We start from the raw sequence: 13,669 nt of genomic DNA, 5'->3' as shown, positions 1-13,669 counted from the left end.
CAAAAAATCAGAATTATTTTATTGCATTCAATGCATTTAACCCTCTAATACCCAACCCCGCCTTTAGACGGGGTACACTTTGGAATTTTGTGTATATTTTCGTAGCTCGGAAATTAAAATGATTTTATTTTTGGCTTAAACCTTGACTCATAACATGCATATAAGAAAAGTTTTTTATGATTTTTGAAACTTTTTTGTATTATTGAAAATTGTTTGAAAAATTGTATTCTTATATAACCTTCAAATGCCTGGGATTCATTTAACGTGTATTATAAAAAATCGTACCTTTTATATTTATCTGCGATCAACCTATCACAGAAGAAGAGCCTGATGGTATTGAAATGATTTCAAATCTGTTTTTCCGTTAGTTACACGGAAAATAAAAAATGTTCCAGAAAAAATTAAAATAATCATATTTTCAAAAGTATAGTAAAAACTCAAATTTTTATTATTGTCAAAAATCAGTATCCAGAAGAGGCTTCAAGAAAAAATTGAAAAGGATAGGGATGTTCAAAAATAAAAATAATAAAAATCAAAAACCAAAATTCATAAATTTGCGAAGAAAAATAAATCATTGCCCAAACCGTGTTTAGAATGATTTTAGATAACGAAAAATTATATTTAGATCGAAAACAAAAATTTGGGTATTAGAGGGTTAATGCAGCATTCAAAAATTACGTCCATCGTTCAGGAGAGGAGGAGTCTACGAAAATGTGACAATGCATTCATTAGGTACTTTAAAAATCGCGACAGGGGATTGAGGGCACGGAGTGTAGAAATCCTTAAAAATTGATGGACGTCATTTTCTAATCGTCCCTTACTATGATGGTCCCATCAAACACTTTTCCAAAGCATTTCTATTCGATATCTCGATGGTGTCGACAAGTCGATGATTCCCTTTAATATCGACATCTGGAGGGTTGATTGTATGTTGAAAATAACGTTTTATACCTGCTGCGCATAGTAAGGAACATAGTTGAAAAATGGTTCCTTACTATGCGCACTTAAGGTAATTATAGAACGAAGCCACATCTCAAATTTTCAAGAGCACAAGACTTGAGAACCAAACAGCGCTCCGCGTTGAAAATTAATCCCAATGGTCACCACCAGCAAGCAAGTAGTTTGATTGATTTTCTTCGCGAACTGCTGTCAGATTCTCCAGTCTTGTGCACTTGGAAATTCGAAGTTTGGCTTCGTTTTATAATCACCAGGAAGAATAAGAAAATGAAGAGAAAATAAGTTGCACTTCACCAGTGATGATTGCTCGATAAATAAACTATTGCCTACGTACTAAAAATCTGAAATATATTCTCTTTAATTTGCTTAAAATGACTTAAGTGATGAGGTACTCCCTTAGCATTTTTGGTTGGTTGGTTTGACTTTATTAACGAGATTTTTAGCCCTAGGCTAGTTCATCTCGGGACCAACGGCTTTACTTCCCTTCCGAAGGAAGTCGTCACTATAACTTTTTACGTCATAAGTGACTATGTCGGGGATGGGATTCGATCCCAGGTCCTCGGCGTGAGAGGCGAGTGTTCTAACCACTACACCAGGTCCGTCCCCCTTAGCATTTTTGCTAACGAGCAGTCAATTTGGACGTTTTTCAATATTTTTAAAGCTATTTTATTTTTATTAAAGTAATAAACGTAAATCTGTCAAGAAAATTCTTCGTGTACTCTTTTATTACTATTGTAGCAATATATGAAAAATAAATTTTGAACAAAAAAATGTAAGTATTTTACCAGATTTTGATGGATTTTGGTGAAAGTGCGCAGAGTTAGGAGCTGCGCAGAGTTAGGGGCCTTCACGATATCTGAAGTCTCTATTTTTTTCCTTTTTTTTGTTCGCTGTGAATCCTGATGCAACGTTGTAGATGTTCGTGAGATGAGAAAGCTTCATAGATTCTCACGCAATTCATTTAGATGTTTTTTTCTGAAATTCGTTCTCAGTTTCCTTGAAGAATAGTTTCCACAATTCTTCAAGTGATTTCACCAGAGATTTATTCTGGAATACTTTTGATGATTTCTCCAGAGATAACTCTAAAAATTTCTTCCAGGAGTTCGTCCAGAAATTCCTTCTACGATTTTTCAAGAGATTCTTAGACGAATTTCTCCACAAATCCTTGAACACTCCAACGTTACTACTACCTTCAGTAATTTCCACAGGGATTATCCTAAAAATTGTCCCAGGGATTATTAACGAGTTATTTTTTAACGATTTTTCCAATGGTCTTCCAAAGATTCCTACAAGATTACTTCCAAGGAAATCCACAAGGTTTGTTAAAATGAAATTCGTCTAGAAATTCCTTCAGGAATCCATCCATTTCTCCCAGTCTTTGCTCCAAAATTCCTTCAGAGATCCTTTCTCTCCAGGAAGATTTCTCTCCAGGAGAATTGCTCAATAAATTCGAACAGAAATTCCTCATGAAGTGCCCTTAGAAATTTATATGCGTATTTCTCCAACATTTCGTCCGGAGATTACACCTGTAGTTCCCGAGTAACAATCGCCATGGTTGCTAAAAGTTCATTGAGGAATTCAGATTAGCAAACACTGAAACACTATAACAATGGGTGTCATGCATACCCTGACTCGCTACTCGCCACATAGTAACGCACATGCGCTAGTGTCTATGCACGAAAAATCGCTAACAAGTAACGCGAAAAATATTTGTATGGCGAAATGCATTTAACGAATTATTTCTTAAATTTGGGAACTTTTTTCGGAAAAATATTTGGTTCCGGTTGTGCCTAATCATAATGATTATCACGTCTACCAAATATTTTTTCGATTAAATCTTCCAATCAGAAGATATTCGAAGTTAGATGCCTTTCCCCATACAAAATTAAAACTTCTGCTGATCAACTGTGGACATGAGCAAAGCAGGTAATCTAATGTTCTAGTTGTTCCTCCGATCATTCCTTCACAAATTTCTTCAGAGAGCCCATCTTATGCTTTTCAATAAAATATATCAGGAAACCCTGCACAATACCTATTACCAAGAGATTTGATTTATTAGATTTATTTTTTTTTTTTTTAATTTTATTTACCGAGTAAGTTCTTCAGAATTAATTTCTAGCAATTCAAATTGAAAATTTCCTGAGGACATTCCTGAAAAAAATCCTGGATGAACTATTTGAGAAGAACTTTTGAAAGTATGCTTAGAGAAATTACTGGTTGAAATCTGTCAAAAAATCTTGAACAACATTTTCGAAGGAAATCATAAAGAACCATTTAAGGCATTTATGGAGAAATTACGAGACTACGAAGCCTGACGTGGAGAAAATCATCGTAGGCATGGAAACAGCGATTACCCAAACCGTACCAATAAATGACCAGAACACAACACAGAATATCGTAGCAAAGGCCATTACAACAGGACCACGCAGCTGGGTAGACAAAAACGAGACGAGGATCGTGAAAGAACTTAAGGATAAACCAGTATTCTACATCAAGACGAATAAAGGCAACGCGGTCGTCAACATGGACAAGGCGGATTACGATGAACAACTAGGGTAAAAAAATAAACGAAGGCCCCTACCGACATTTGAGAATGGATCCACTACCCGGGCTCATCAAGCTTACAGACAAAACCCTGAAGGACTGCTAGGCGAGGCTCGTTTAAAAGAGTTAAACCCCATTCTTCCACGGATTAAAGGACTTCCAACGATTCACAAGTCGGGAAAAGAAATGCGAGTAATCTTTTCGGCCGATGGATCCCCAACTCATAAACTGGCGAAATGGTTAGTCAAGGAATTCTAGAGTATGCCGAACCCATTCCCCACTAGGTCAGTTAAAAACACCCAGGAGTTCTCCCAGAAACTATTAGAGACAGGACACATCGAGGATGACGAGATGATGGTTTCTTTCGACGTAGCGGCTCTTTTTCCCAGCGTTCTAGTAAAGGATTCCCTAAATCTTCTCGAGGTCTGGTTATTACCCCCAAAGGACGGATGCAGCATGGAAAGGAAAGATTAGGACATACATGAGGATGGCAAAATTGTGCATGGACGAGAACTACTTTCAATTTCAAGGAAATTTCTGCAACCAAACGAAAGGAGCCCCCATGAGAAACCATCTCTCCCCGTTTGTGTGCGGACTATTCATGGCAAATTTTGAGGAAAATTTGAAGAAACATGGAGTATTACCGGATAAATGGTGGATATACGTTGACGACATTTTCAGCGTTATCAAGTGGAGCGATCTAGCTTGAAAGCACAAGGATATCAAGTTTATCCACGACAAGGAGAGGGGTGGAAAACAACCGTTTTTGGATCTACTTGTCACCAGGGAAAAAAGTTCATCTAACAACTTCGAAATCTATAGGAAGCCCAGATAGCCGTAGCGGTAAACGCGCAGCTATTCAGCAAGACCAAGCTGAGGGTCGTGTGTTCGAATCCCACCAGTCGAGGACCTTTTCGGGTTGAAAATTTTCTCGACTTCCCAGGGCATAGAGTATCTTCGTACCTGCCACACGATATACGCATGCAAAAATGGTCATTGGCATAGTAAGCTCTCAGTTAATAACTGTGGAAGTGCTCATAAGAACACTAAGCTGAGAAGCAGGCTTTGTTCCAGTAGGGACGTAACGCCAGAAAGAAGAAGAAGAAGAAGGAAGCCTACGAACTCCCAACGAGTCATCCTCTACACATCGAATCATTCGTTCCAGCATAAGATAGCAGCATTTCACCACATGATCCTCATGATGCAAACTCTACCCCTCAGCGAAGACGGAAAGATCAAGGAACTGGAATACATCTACGAGACGGCAAGAATAAACGGATACGATACAAGGAAAATTGGATGTGGCGGATGTGGAAATTTGCAAACAGGTACCTACGTCGCTACTCAACAGAAACCAATTGGTTGCCTTAAGGCAACGGCAATACATGGCTTTTCAACTTGATACCTACTAATCATTCCCGTGATGTACCTTTCAGCTCTTAAATTTAAAGTTTCAACATAAAAGGGATGAGATGTACCTTATAGATCTTAAATTTTATGATTGTTCCAAAACAGATTAGGGAATTGGGTCCTAAATTTTGTAATGAAATTTTGTTTTTATTTAACAACGCGAAAGAGCATGTAACTGCAACTACTTAAGCAATTTTTCCCATTCAAATAACGGCTATATCATGTTTAAACATTAATTTAAAAATTGGGTCCATAAATGAACCTTGACACTTTTGATCATGTTTGACGTTCGCTTAGTCGACAAAAACACCACAGGGGGTTTAGTTTTAACACTGGGGTTGTTCCTAACTGACATTTCGGAAGGGACACGGAAAACAAAATATACCCAAAATTTGAGTTTAAACCATGGGGTGTGACAAAATCTAAAGAAACATGAAAAAATGTTTTTTAGACTTATACAAACGAAAAACATTAAAAAATTGAGTAAACATATGTTGTTGGCTTAAACTTAAGCGTTTGGCACTAAAATTAGGACAGGGCTTTAGGACCCTATTATGACTATACCTAGTTTAAATATACAGTCGAATTTCGTTCGTTGCACTATCTTTAGGTGGGCTTCGTTTTAATTGGGCTTCCGTTAGGTGGACTACAGCCCAATCAAAACGAAGGCAAACATCACTTTTTGGCACAAGGTTAAATTTATCAATGTTGGTATCCCTGAATTTCTATTGTATTCAATATTTTGACAGCTAAAAACTCAGCCCGATTAGTGAAAGTTTTTCACTAGGTGGGCTACAGGTTAAGTGCAACGAACGAAAGTTGACTGTAATGTGTGCATAGGATGGTTTTCTTCAAGTCGAGAACAAAGTATCTTCCCATAGTGGGTAGAAATAAAATTAGCAACATTAATGTCAGAAGACGGACTTTTTTTGGCTCCCGTACAATTTGTATTTTTAATAATTGCTAATAACTCTTCAAACTCGTTTTTCTCAAAAGGAGATGTATGTCACAGCAGGGATGTATTTGCTGCTAACGCTCTCAATTCGTTTGGGTGCAGCACATTCAACAAATGTTGAACTTATGGTGTTGTGGTACCTAATGTGCTGTACCATAGCCCCACTGGTAGCACCTGCGGCGCTGAATGGAGTTCTGGAAAATTACGAGACTTTTGGAAACGTTCCCATGTCAAATGGATATTTTTTGCCTTTCTCAAAGCTTTTAGGGGAAGTGGTGGTAAAATGAACACCGTGCCTTTTACCGAGAAAGAACAAATTTCGATGAATTTTTATCACGCACGGACGATTTAGAGCATAAATCTGAGTGTTCGAGATCATACGTAGGTCAATTGAAGTGAAAATATCAACGAAAACTAAGATTTTAGAAAACCACGTTTGAAAATTAGAACTGACGTAACTTTTAGCTCGGAGGACTTGAGGTTTTTCAGTGAGGTGAATATCGTTATGATATGATGTCGAATCTGATACCGCGAAGGCCCCTAACTCTGCGCAGCTCCTAATTCTGCGCACTTTCACCAAAATCCACCAAAATCTGGTAGAATACTTACATTTTTGTTCAAAATTTTTTTTTTCATATATTGCTACAATAGTAATAAAAAAGTACGCGAAGAATTTTCTTGACAAAAGAGATTGGGCAAAAATGTATGGGGTTTGGTCCCGGAATGTACACGGATGATTCATATATCATTTGAAAGATCTAAATGAGACAAGAAAAAGTTGATATGGGGCCAAAAATATTCGTCGTGGGAGAAAAAAGTTATGTAAGCTGGAAAGATGTGAAAAGAGGTATGTTTTGAACAGTTTTCTATTAAATAATATTTTCTTGCGCAAATGTTTTGAGCTCGTGCGTATGTTTGTACTTATGCATGTTTTTATTTAACCTTGTTTATATTTTTCAAATATTGTGATTTGACACAGATTTCAGGACGTTTTGTATTGCTGCAATGTCAATATTAAAAACATACGGAGATAAAATAATAAGGATATAGGTATGTGCGTTTGACAAACACGTCGCTTTAGGTAACAGTTGGACACAAATATCAAATCGTATTATCCTAATTCAGTGTTCTAGTAATATTTTTTGTATAAACCAGCGGTTAATGTACTCAGGAACGAATTTCCACACTATATCCGTTTTAACATTACAGTGATTGCGTTGTTGGATTCTGTTCTATGCTGGTGGAAATACCTCGCTTGTCGTACACAACTTAAGCGTGATGGAAATCTCTGCGACAGTTACCACACTTCTATCTATGATATCAATAACATAATACTGTCATGTTATTGCTTCTCAGAGAAGGGAATCATTTGAACTGGGAATAAATGTAGTGTTTGACTGTTTGCTGTGAACAAACTGCCAATAATCCGAGCAGAACCATTTCAGTTTGCTATCAATGTCAGTTCCATTGGCGACGCCTAAGCACATGTACCTCCACAAATGCTTCGCTAAGATCGCTAAATACTCATAAGGATGGCAATAATGTGAATGTTCAGAAGTAATCACACTTGAGTTGGGAACAGCTTTCATCGTGATGAACGACATGCAAAAACATGAAATCGGATGGTGGTCGATCAACAAAAGAATGTGCAGGTCGAGGATCAACGGTCGATCAACGGCACTGATGATGACAAAGATGCAACTGGAACGCAAGTAGGCCTGCCACCCAAGCTTCCACGTCAAGATCATCAAGATCAGTTCTCTCCGACTGGCGAACATGGATGTCCTACGCTTAATTGTTTTGCCGCCTCCAAGAATATGGTCATTCGCAGCACCTACTTCGAAGATAATCCCCGTACTAATATAACTGGCGATCATCATTGCAAACGGACCCGAATCGATCAGGTATTGATGGATAGATTGCACATCTCCGACATAATCAACGTCAGAATCTATCGTAGTGCTTACATTTAGCCTACCCTCTACCTGATAGTAAAAAAAACTGCGCTTAAAACTCCCTGTCATTAACGACGAACGGTACCGACGCCAGTCAGCGTGACCTTCAGCGATTGAAGTAGAAGGATTTCGCCACAGCATCGTTCCACATCTCGAGCAGTCGTTACCGGATTTGGTTTTGCTGGCTGAAACCCTTCTTGGTTGTTCTACTACAGTGAAAGTAGCCATCAACCCACAGGTATAATCATTGAGCGTTGATCATTTTACTCCACGACTTTCGTATACCAACTCGTAAAACGATAATGATTGACATTTTAACTTAAGACTTTTAGGATAATGTAGGAGTACATGTGACACTAAACATCCACGTATGCAGTATACAGCGTGAGATGATTTATACTAGCTAGCTAGATTGTCATTGTTTTAAACACATAAAATCCTATAACTTCGCATATGTTACTGATAAGTTCAAATGAGTATTTCAATTCACATTTAACGTTTTTTAAGGCTGATGATGTTGTTCATTGAGGTTGAGCTGATGGTTTTATTGATCTCTTTGCAAAATCCGTTCTGGAGAAATATGTACTTTAGCTGAAACAATTACAGTAAGTTCTCTTATAAGACACCACACACTTTTCTTTCACCACTCCCAATTGTTTTTCATCGAATGAAGCTGACTTCTTTATTTGAATATACAAGTCGTAATGTTACCTTATTGCGAGAAAAAAAAGGATTGGTCAGTCAATAAACTGCAATTAGTTTAATGTGAGCAGCAGGGTCTGGTAGAAAACTTAACTGAATATACGTATATATTTTATAACGATTTCAAAGTTATTACGGTCTAACATCACCATGTAATATTTTCATCTCTGAATCAAAGCTCTAATTCACTTCTTTAAAGCATAGAGCTTTTCATCATCATATAGGTGCTGAAAAAAATATATGTTTTTATTTTTAATCGATAAAAAATATAAAAAAAAAATAATGAAAAACATAAAAAATCCATCTCAAACCATGCGGAATAACTTTTTTCACCCACGACGAATATTTTTGACCACATACAAACTTGTTCTTGTCTCACTTAGATCTTTCAAATGAGATATGAGTCATCTGTGTACATTCCGGGCCCAGATTTGCCCAATCTCCTTTACGTTTATTACTTTAATAAATATAAAATAGCTTTAAAAATATTAAAAAACGTCCAAATTGAATGCTCGTTAGCAAAAATGCTAAGAAAGTACCTCATCACTTAAGTCATTTTAAGGAAATTAAAGAGAATATATTTCAGATTTTTAGTGCGTAGTCACTAGTTTATTTATCGAGCAATCATCACTGGTGAAGTGCAACTTATTTTCTCTTCATTTTCTTATTCTTCTTAAGTGCGCATAGTAAGGAACCGTTTTTCAACTATGTTCCTTACTATGCGCAGCAGGTATAAAACGTTATTTTCAACATACAATCAACCCTCCAGATGTCGATATTGAAGGGAACCATCGACTTGTCGACACCATCGAGATATGGAATAGAAATGCTTTGGAAAATTGTTTGAGGGGACCATCATAATAAGGGAAGATTAAAAAATGACGTCCATCATATTTTAAGGATTTCTACACTCCGTCCCCTCAATCCCCTGTCGCGATTTTACAGTAGATACCTAATGAATGCATTGTCACATTTTCGTATACTCCTTCTCCCCTGAACGACGGACGTAATTTTTGAATGCTCCCTAACCATGCAAAAAATAATTTTGATTTTTTGTATAATTTCATGAGTCAATATCGAGTAATGGAACATCGAGGTTTAATCGTTGGTTTAGATTTTAGAAAACTAAGTTAAATAGATGTTTTGGAAAACATATGATGATTTCGATTGTTTTGAGAGTTGCACTTAATGGCATTCAATTGAATTATAGATAAAATTCACTTCACTTAGTAAACTTGTGTTAGAGACATTCCACGCTCCACTGGAGACGTAAAGCCGTATAAAGCAAGAAAATGAAGATTAATTCGGAGTTTAAATGCTAGTAATGCTTTTAGTAAAACACTTCAACTGTTATAAAGAATTTATCGAGTGCGCAGAGTTAGGAACCTAAATGCGCAGAATAAGGAGCATTGCAAAAATGAATGCGCAGAGTTAGGAACACGAACACCCTTGAGAAAAAATAAAAATTTGCTATAAAAATCATTACTTAGTGAAGCTTTTATATTTTTTGTCCTTATACATAAGATCAATAAGTATTTGTTTCCAAAATTTCAGAATAGTGGGTTTTGTTTTCAATTAATTACAGTTGTTTAAAAATTGAAAAGCCTTAAGTGCGCAGAGTATGGGGCCTTCACGGTACCTTTAGAAATATATTTGAATGGCTTACAATCATGAATGGATGTATTTTCGGTGGGACAATGAAAATTTTCAGAAATATTTGTTTTGCTCACGTTTTTTGCATGGTGTTCATTTTACCACCAACCGCTGTTCATTTTACCCACATAGTGCAGGTAAAATGAACATTTGCATCGTTTTTTGATAGCGACGAAAATATGTGAAAATTTAGCTATTTTAATCTGAATCCATGTCGCTGCTATAGATTACATCCCTATTTTTGAGGTTGTGCAATATACCTATAAAAATTCCACGTTTTTCTATCAGAAACATAATGATATCCTTAAGGGGCCGTCCATAAATGACGTAGCATTTTTTCACTGATTTTTACACCCCCTCCCCCCTCGTAGCATTTCGTCACAAATGCTGGTACTCCCCCCTGGAAAATACGTAGCATATCGAGCACCCCCCCCCCCCCTATATTTTTTTTATTTGTTTTCCTTAGTGACTGGGTTGAAACAAAAAATTGGAATTGAGAAGTTCAATACAAAGTTTAATATTAATTACTGACTGAAATGAAAGGATAATCTATTCTAATAGTTTGATATACAGTAGCGCTGAAAAGTAATTTGGAAAAGTTTTAAATAAACATTTTCCTTGGTTTTGGTTTTCAGTTTCTTATAGACCAAATTATATTACTATTGCTGTTCTTACCATAAAAAACAAGTTTACTATAAACAATGTGAAAAAAAATTGATTGGATTGATGAAGCTCGTTACTGTCGAGTTAGGGTCCAATATATTTTATAATGTATTGAACAAAAGTTTCGTTATATTAGAGGTTTGCTTTTTTAAATTATTCGTTGTTAGGAAATAGATTTCAATGAAAATGATCAAGAAAATATATTAATTTGAAATGAATCATCGTTAATATTATCCAATTTCAAATCATTTTAGCAAACAGTGGCCAGATACATAAAAGATTGCACTTGAAATATTTGGAATATTTAGGAAATTTTAGCGATTATTATACAAATACAATAATCTCTATTATTATTTCAGTTGATTTTCATTATCGTTTTCATACTGAAATAATCTTACACAACCTATAATGAAACTGTTAAATAATAAAAATTCTTCAAATTACCGAGTTATTACCAAAATTTAATGATAGGGCAATTTTGTTAACACTCGAATCTATTATCCTCATTAATATTCGGGCTATTCCATCAAGAGCATTTAACACAAATGATGAGTTGATTGGGTTGAGATCTCCTGCAATATTGAAGGCATAATTCACGGAATAATTATCTTGCTTTAAATGTAATATTTGCCAAGAAGAGCATATATTATTTTCTTGAAGAAATAAAGCCCCAAAAGAAAATATGAATAAAACTAAAACGGCTGAATTTATATCATGTTAACAAATGGCAAAAAAAATGTGCTCCAAGTAGTTAGAGCATTGATTTTTATTCAATTAATTAATTTTTTTTGTTTATTTATAAATTTATTAATTTGGACACGAAAATAATATAATATTCACATAATTATTTAAAGCTTCACAACATCTGTTTGATTGCATTTATCAAGAAAATGTAAAGTTCAATCAAAGTTTCAATCTTGTCATATGAATGTTTTGAAGCCTAATCATGATTTTATAACCCAAGTTTATAAGTAAAATAAAAAGAAGTTCCATAAAAAATAATTGTCTGCAATTTTTTTCAGCGCCTTTCTTTTAACGGACTGGATTCAAAATGCTACGTCCACTAACTAGGACCCCTCCCTCCCCCTCGTCACACTTCGTCACAAATTCGTGAAGACCCCCCTCCCCCCAAAAAGCTACGTCATTTATGGACGACCCCTAAGGTGTTCATTTTACCACCCCTTCCCCTATATGGTTTAGATCACTCTTGTTAAGGCGAATTTAATAATATTTTATGAGTAAGACCTTCCCGACGATTGCTTTATCGAGTTCTCTTATGGGAAGGAGGAAAAATTAAGTAGGTAAATCATTTATTTATGTATTGATCTCTTCTAGTGACTTAAGCAATCGTTTTCTCGTCTTAAGTGAAACTTTATGCCTTTTTTCTTCAAGCTGTTTGAGAAACAGTGCGCGATCTTCAAGTGTTTCTAGCAAAACGCGAAAGTCTTCTTTCTATGGGTTCAAGATCTCTTGTCCAAATCTAGCCCAATTCGGAAATACTTAACACCATTGGCGAAACATTTTGCTTCCTCACTTGAACCAAAACTCCTGGACCAAAGATGGTTTGTTACAACATTATCTGTTTCATCATAGGAAGGAAACGCACATTCAGAAGAAAGTTTTTATTTCAGATACTAACCTCTTCACATTGGTTTTAAGTTAAACATGACACTAAACTTTAAATTCTTTTATTTCCAGGTTATGAAAGTTCACTGTAATCGCAAGTCGGTGTTGGAGGTGGAATTCGTTGGAGAGGAAGGCACTGGATTGGGTCCGACTTTGGAATTCTACGCCCTGGTTGCAGCTGAACTGCAGCGAAGTGATCTGGGAATGTGGCTGTGCGACGATGAACCTAAGCTAATCGAAGACGAAATCGATCTAGGAGAGGGAAGCAAACCCATCGGTTATTACGTTCGTCGTTCAACCGGATTGTTCCCGGCGCCGTTGCCACAGGAATCTGAAATTTGTGACTTTGTGTCAAACTACTTCTGGTTCTTGGGAGTGTTTCTGGCGAAGGTACTGCAGGACGGTCGTCTAGTCGATCTGCCACTGTCGAACAGCTTCTTACAACTGTTATGTAATAACAAATCTCTCGCTAGAGGTTCACTAAGCGAACTTTCTTCCAAGTCTGCCTTGCACGATGATGTGATGATTTCTTCTTTAATGTCCGAGGAAAGCGATCGTGATCTGGTGGATTCATATCAGTCAAAATTGGCTAACGATGGCTGTTGGTATGATGGAATCCTGTCCCAAGAAAATCTCCAAGAAATCGATCCGATTCGGTACGAGTTCTTGAAAGAACTGCAAGAGTTGGTGCAGCAGAAACAAAATATCGAACAAAATGATGATCTCACCTCCGAAGAGAAGCTACTGCAAATTAGCGAGCTTAAATTCAACACCAAAACTGGCAGTGTAGCTTTGGAGGACCTCGCTCTAACGTTCACCTATCTACCAAGTTCGAAGAACTACGGCTACCAATCGGCAGATCTGATTCCAAACGGTTCCAACATTGATGTAACGATCAACAACGTCGAAGAGTACTGCAATTTGACGATCAACTTCTGCCTGCAAGAAGGCATTGCTAAGCAACTTACTGCGTTCCATCGAGGTTTCTGTGAAGTGTTCCCGCTGAACAAATTGGCCGCTTTCACATCGGAAGAAATCCGCAAGATGCTTTGTGGCGAGCAGAACCCAGAGTGGACACGGGAGGACATTATGACCTACACGGAACCGAAACTCGGATACTCCAAGGAAAGGTAAGTACTGGTAACTTTCGGGCCTGGGTCATTCAGGGTTAGGTCATTGGGCATAAGTCGAATTCTATTCATAG

At 36.7% G+C, this 13,669-nt stretch overlaps 1 protein-coding gene across 6 annotated transcripts in view; it reads left to right on the top strand.

Moving 5' to 3' along the window:
* The window catches only part of LOC5569522 (E3 ubiquitin-protein ligase HECTD1), a 105,465-nt gene that overhangs the window by 90,541 nt on the left and 1,255 nt on the right, over nt 1–13,669 (top strand). For all 6 annotated transcript variants that reach the window (XM_021848326.1, XM_021848325.1, XM_021848324.1 and 3 more), the window contains one exon: nt 12,538–13,595. In XM_021848326.1, coding sequence (XP_021704018.1) covers nt 12,538–13,595 — 1,058 coding nt within the window. The remainder of the gene's footprint in view (nt 1–12,537; nt 13,596–13,669) is intronic.

Source organism: Aedes aegypti, chromosome 2 (assembly GCF_002204515.2).
Source record: "Aedes aegypti strain LVP_AGWG chromosome 2, AaegL5.0 Primary Assembly, whole genome shotgun sequence".
Taxonomy (NCBI): domain Eukaryota; kingdom Metazoa; phylum Arthropoda; class Insecta; order Diptera; family Culicidae; genus Aedes; species Aedes aegypti.
Note: the sequence above shows the minus strand (reverse complement) of the source record. Positions and strands in the feature narration are given on the sequence as shown.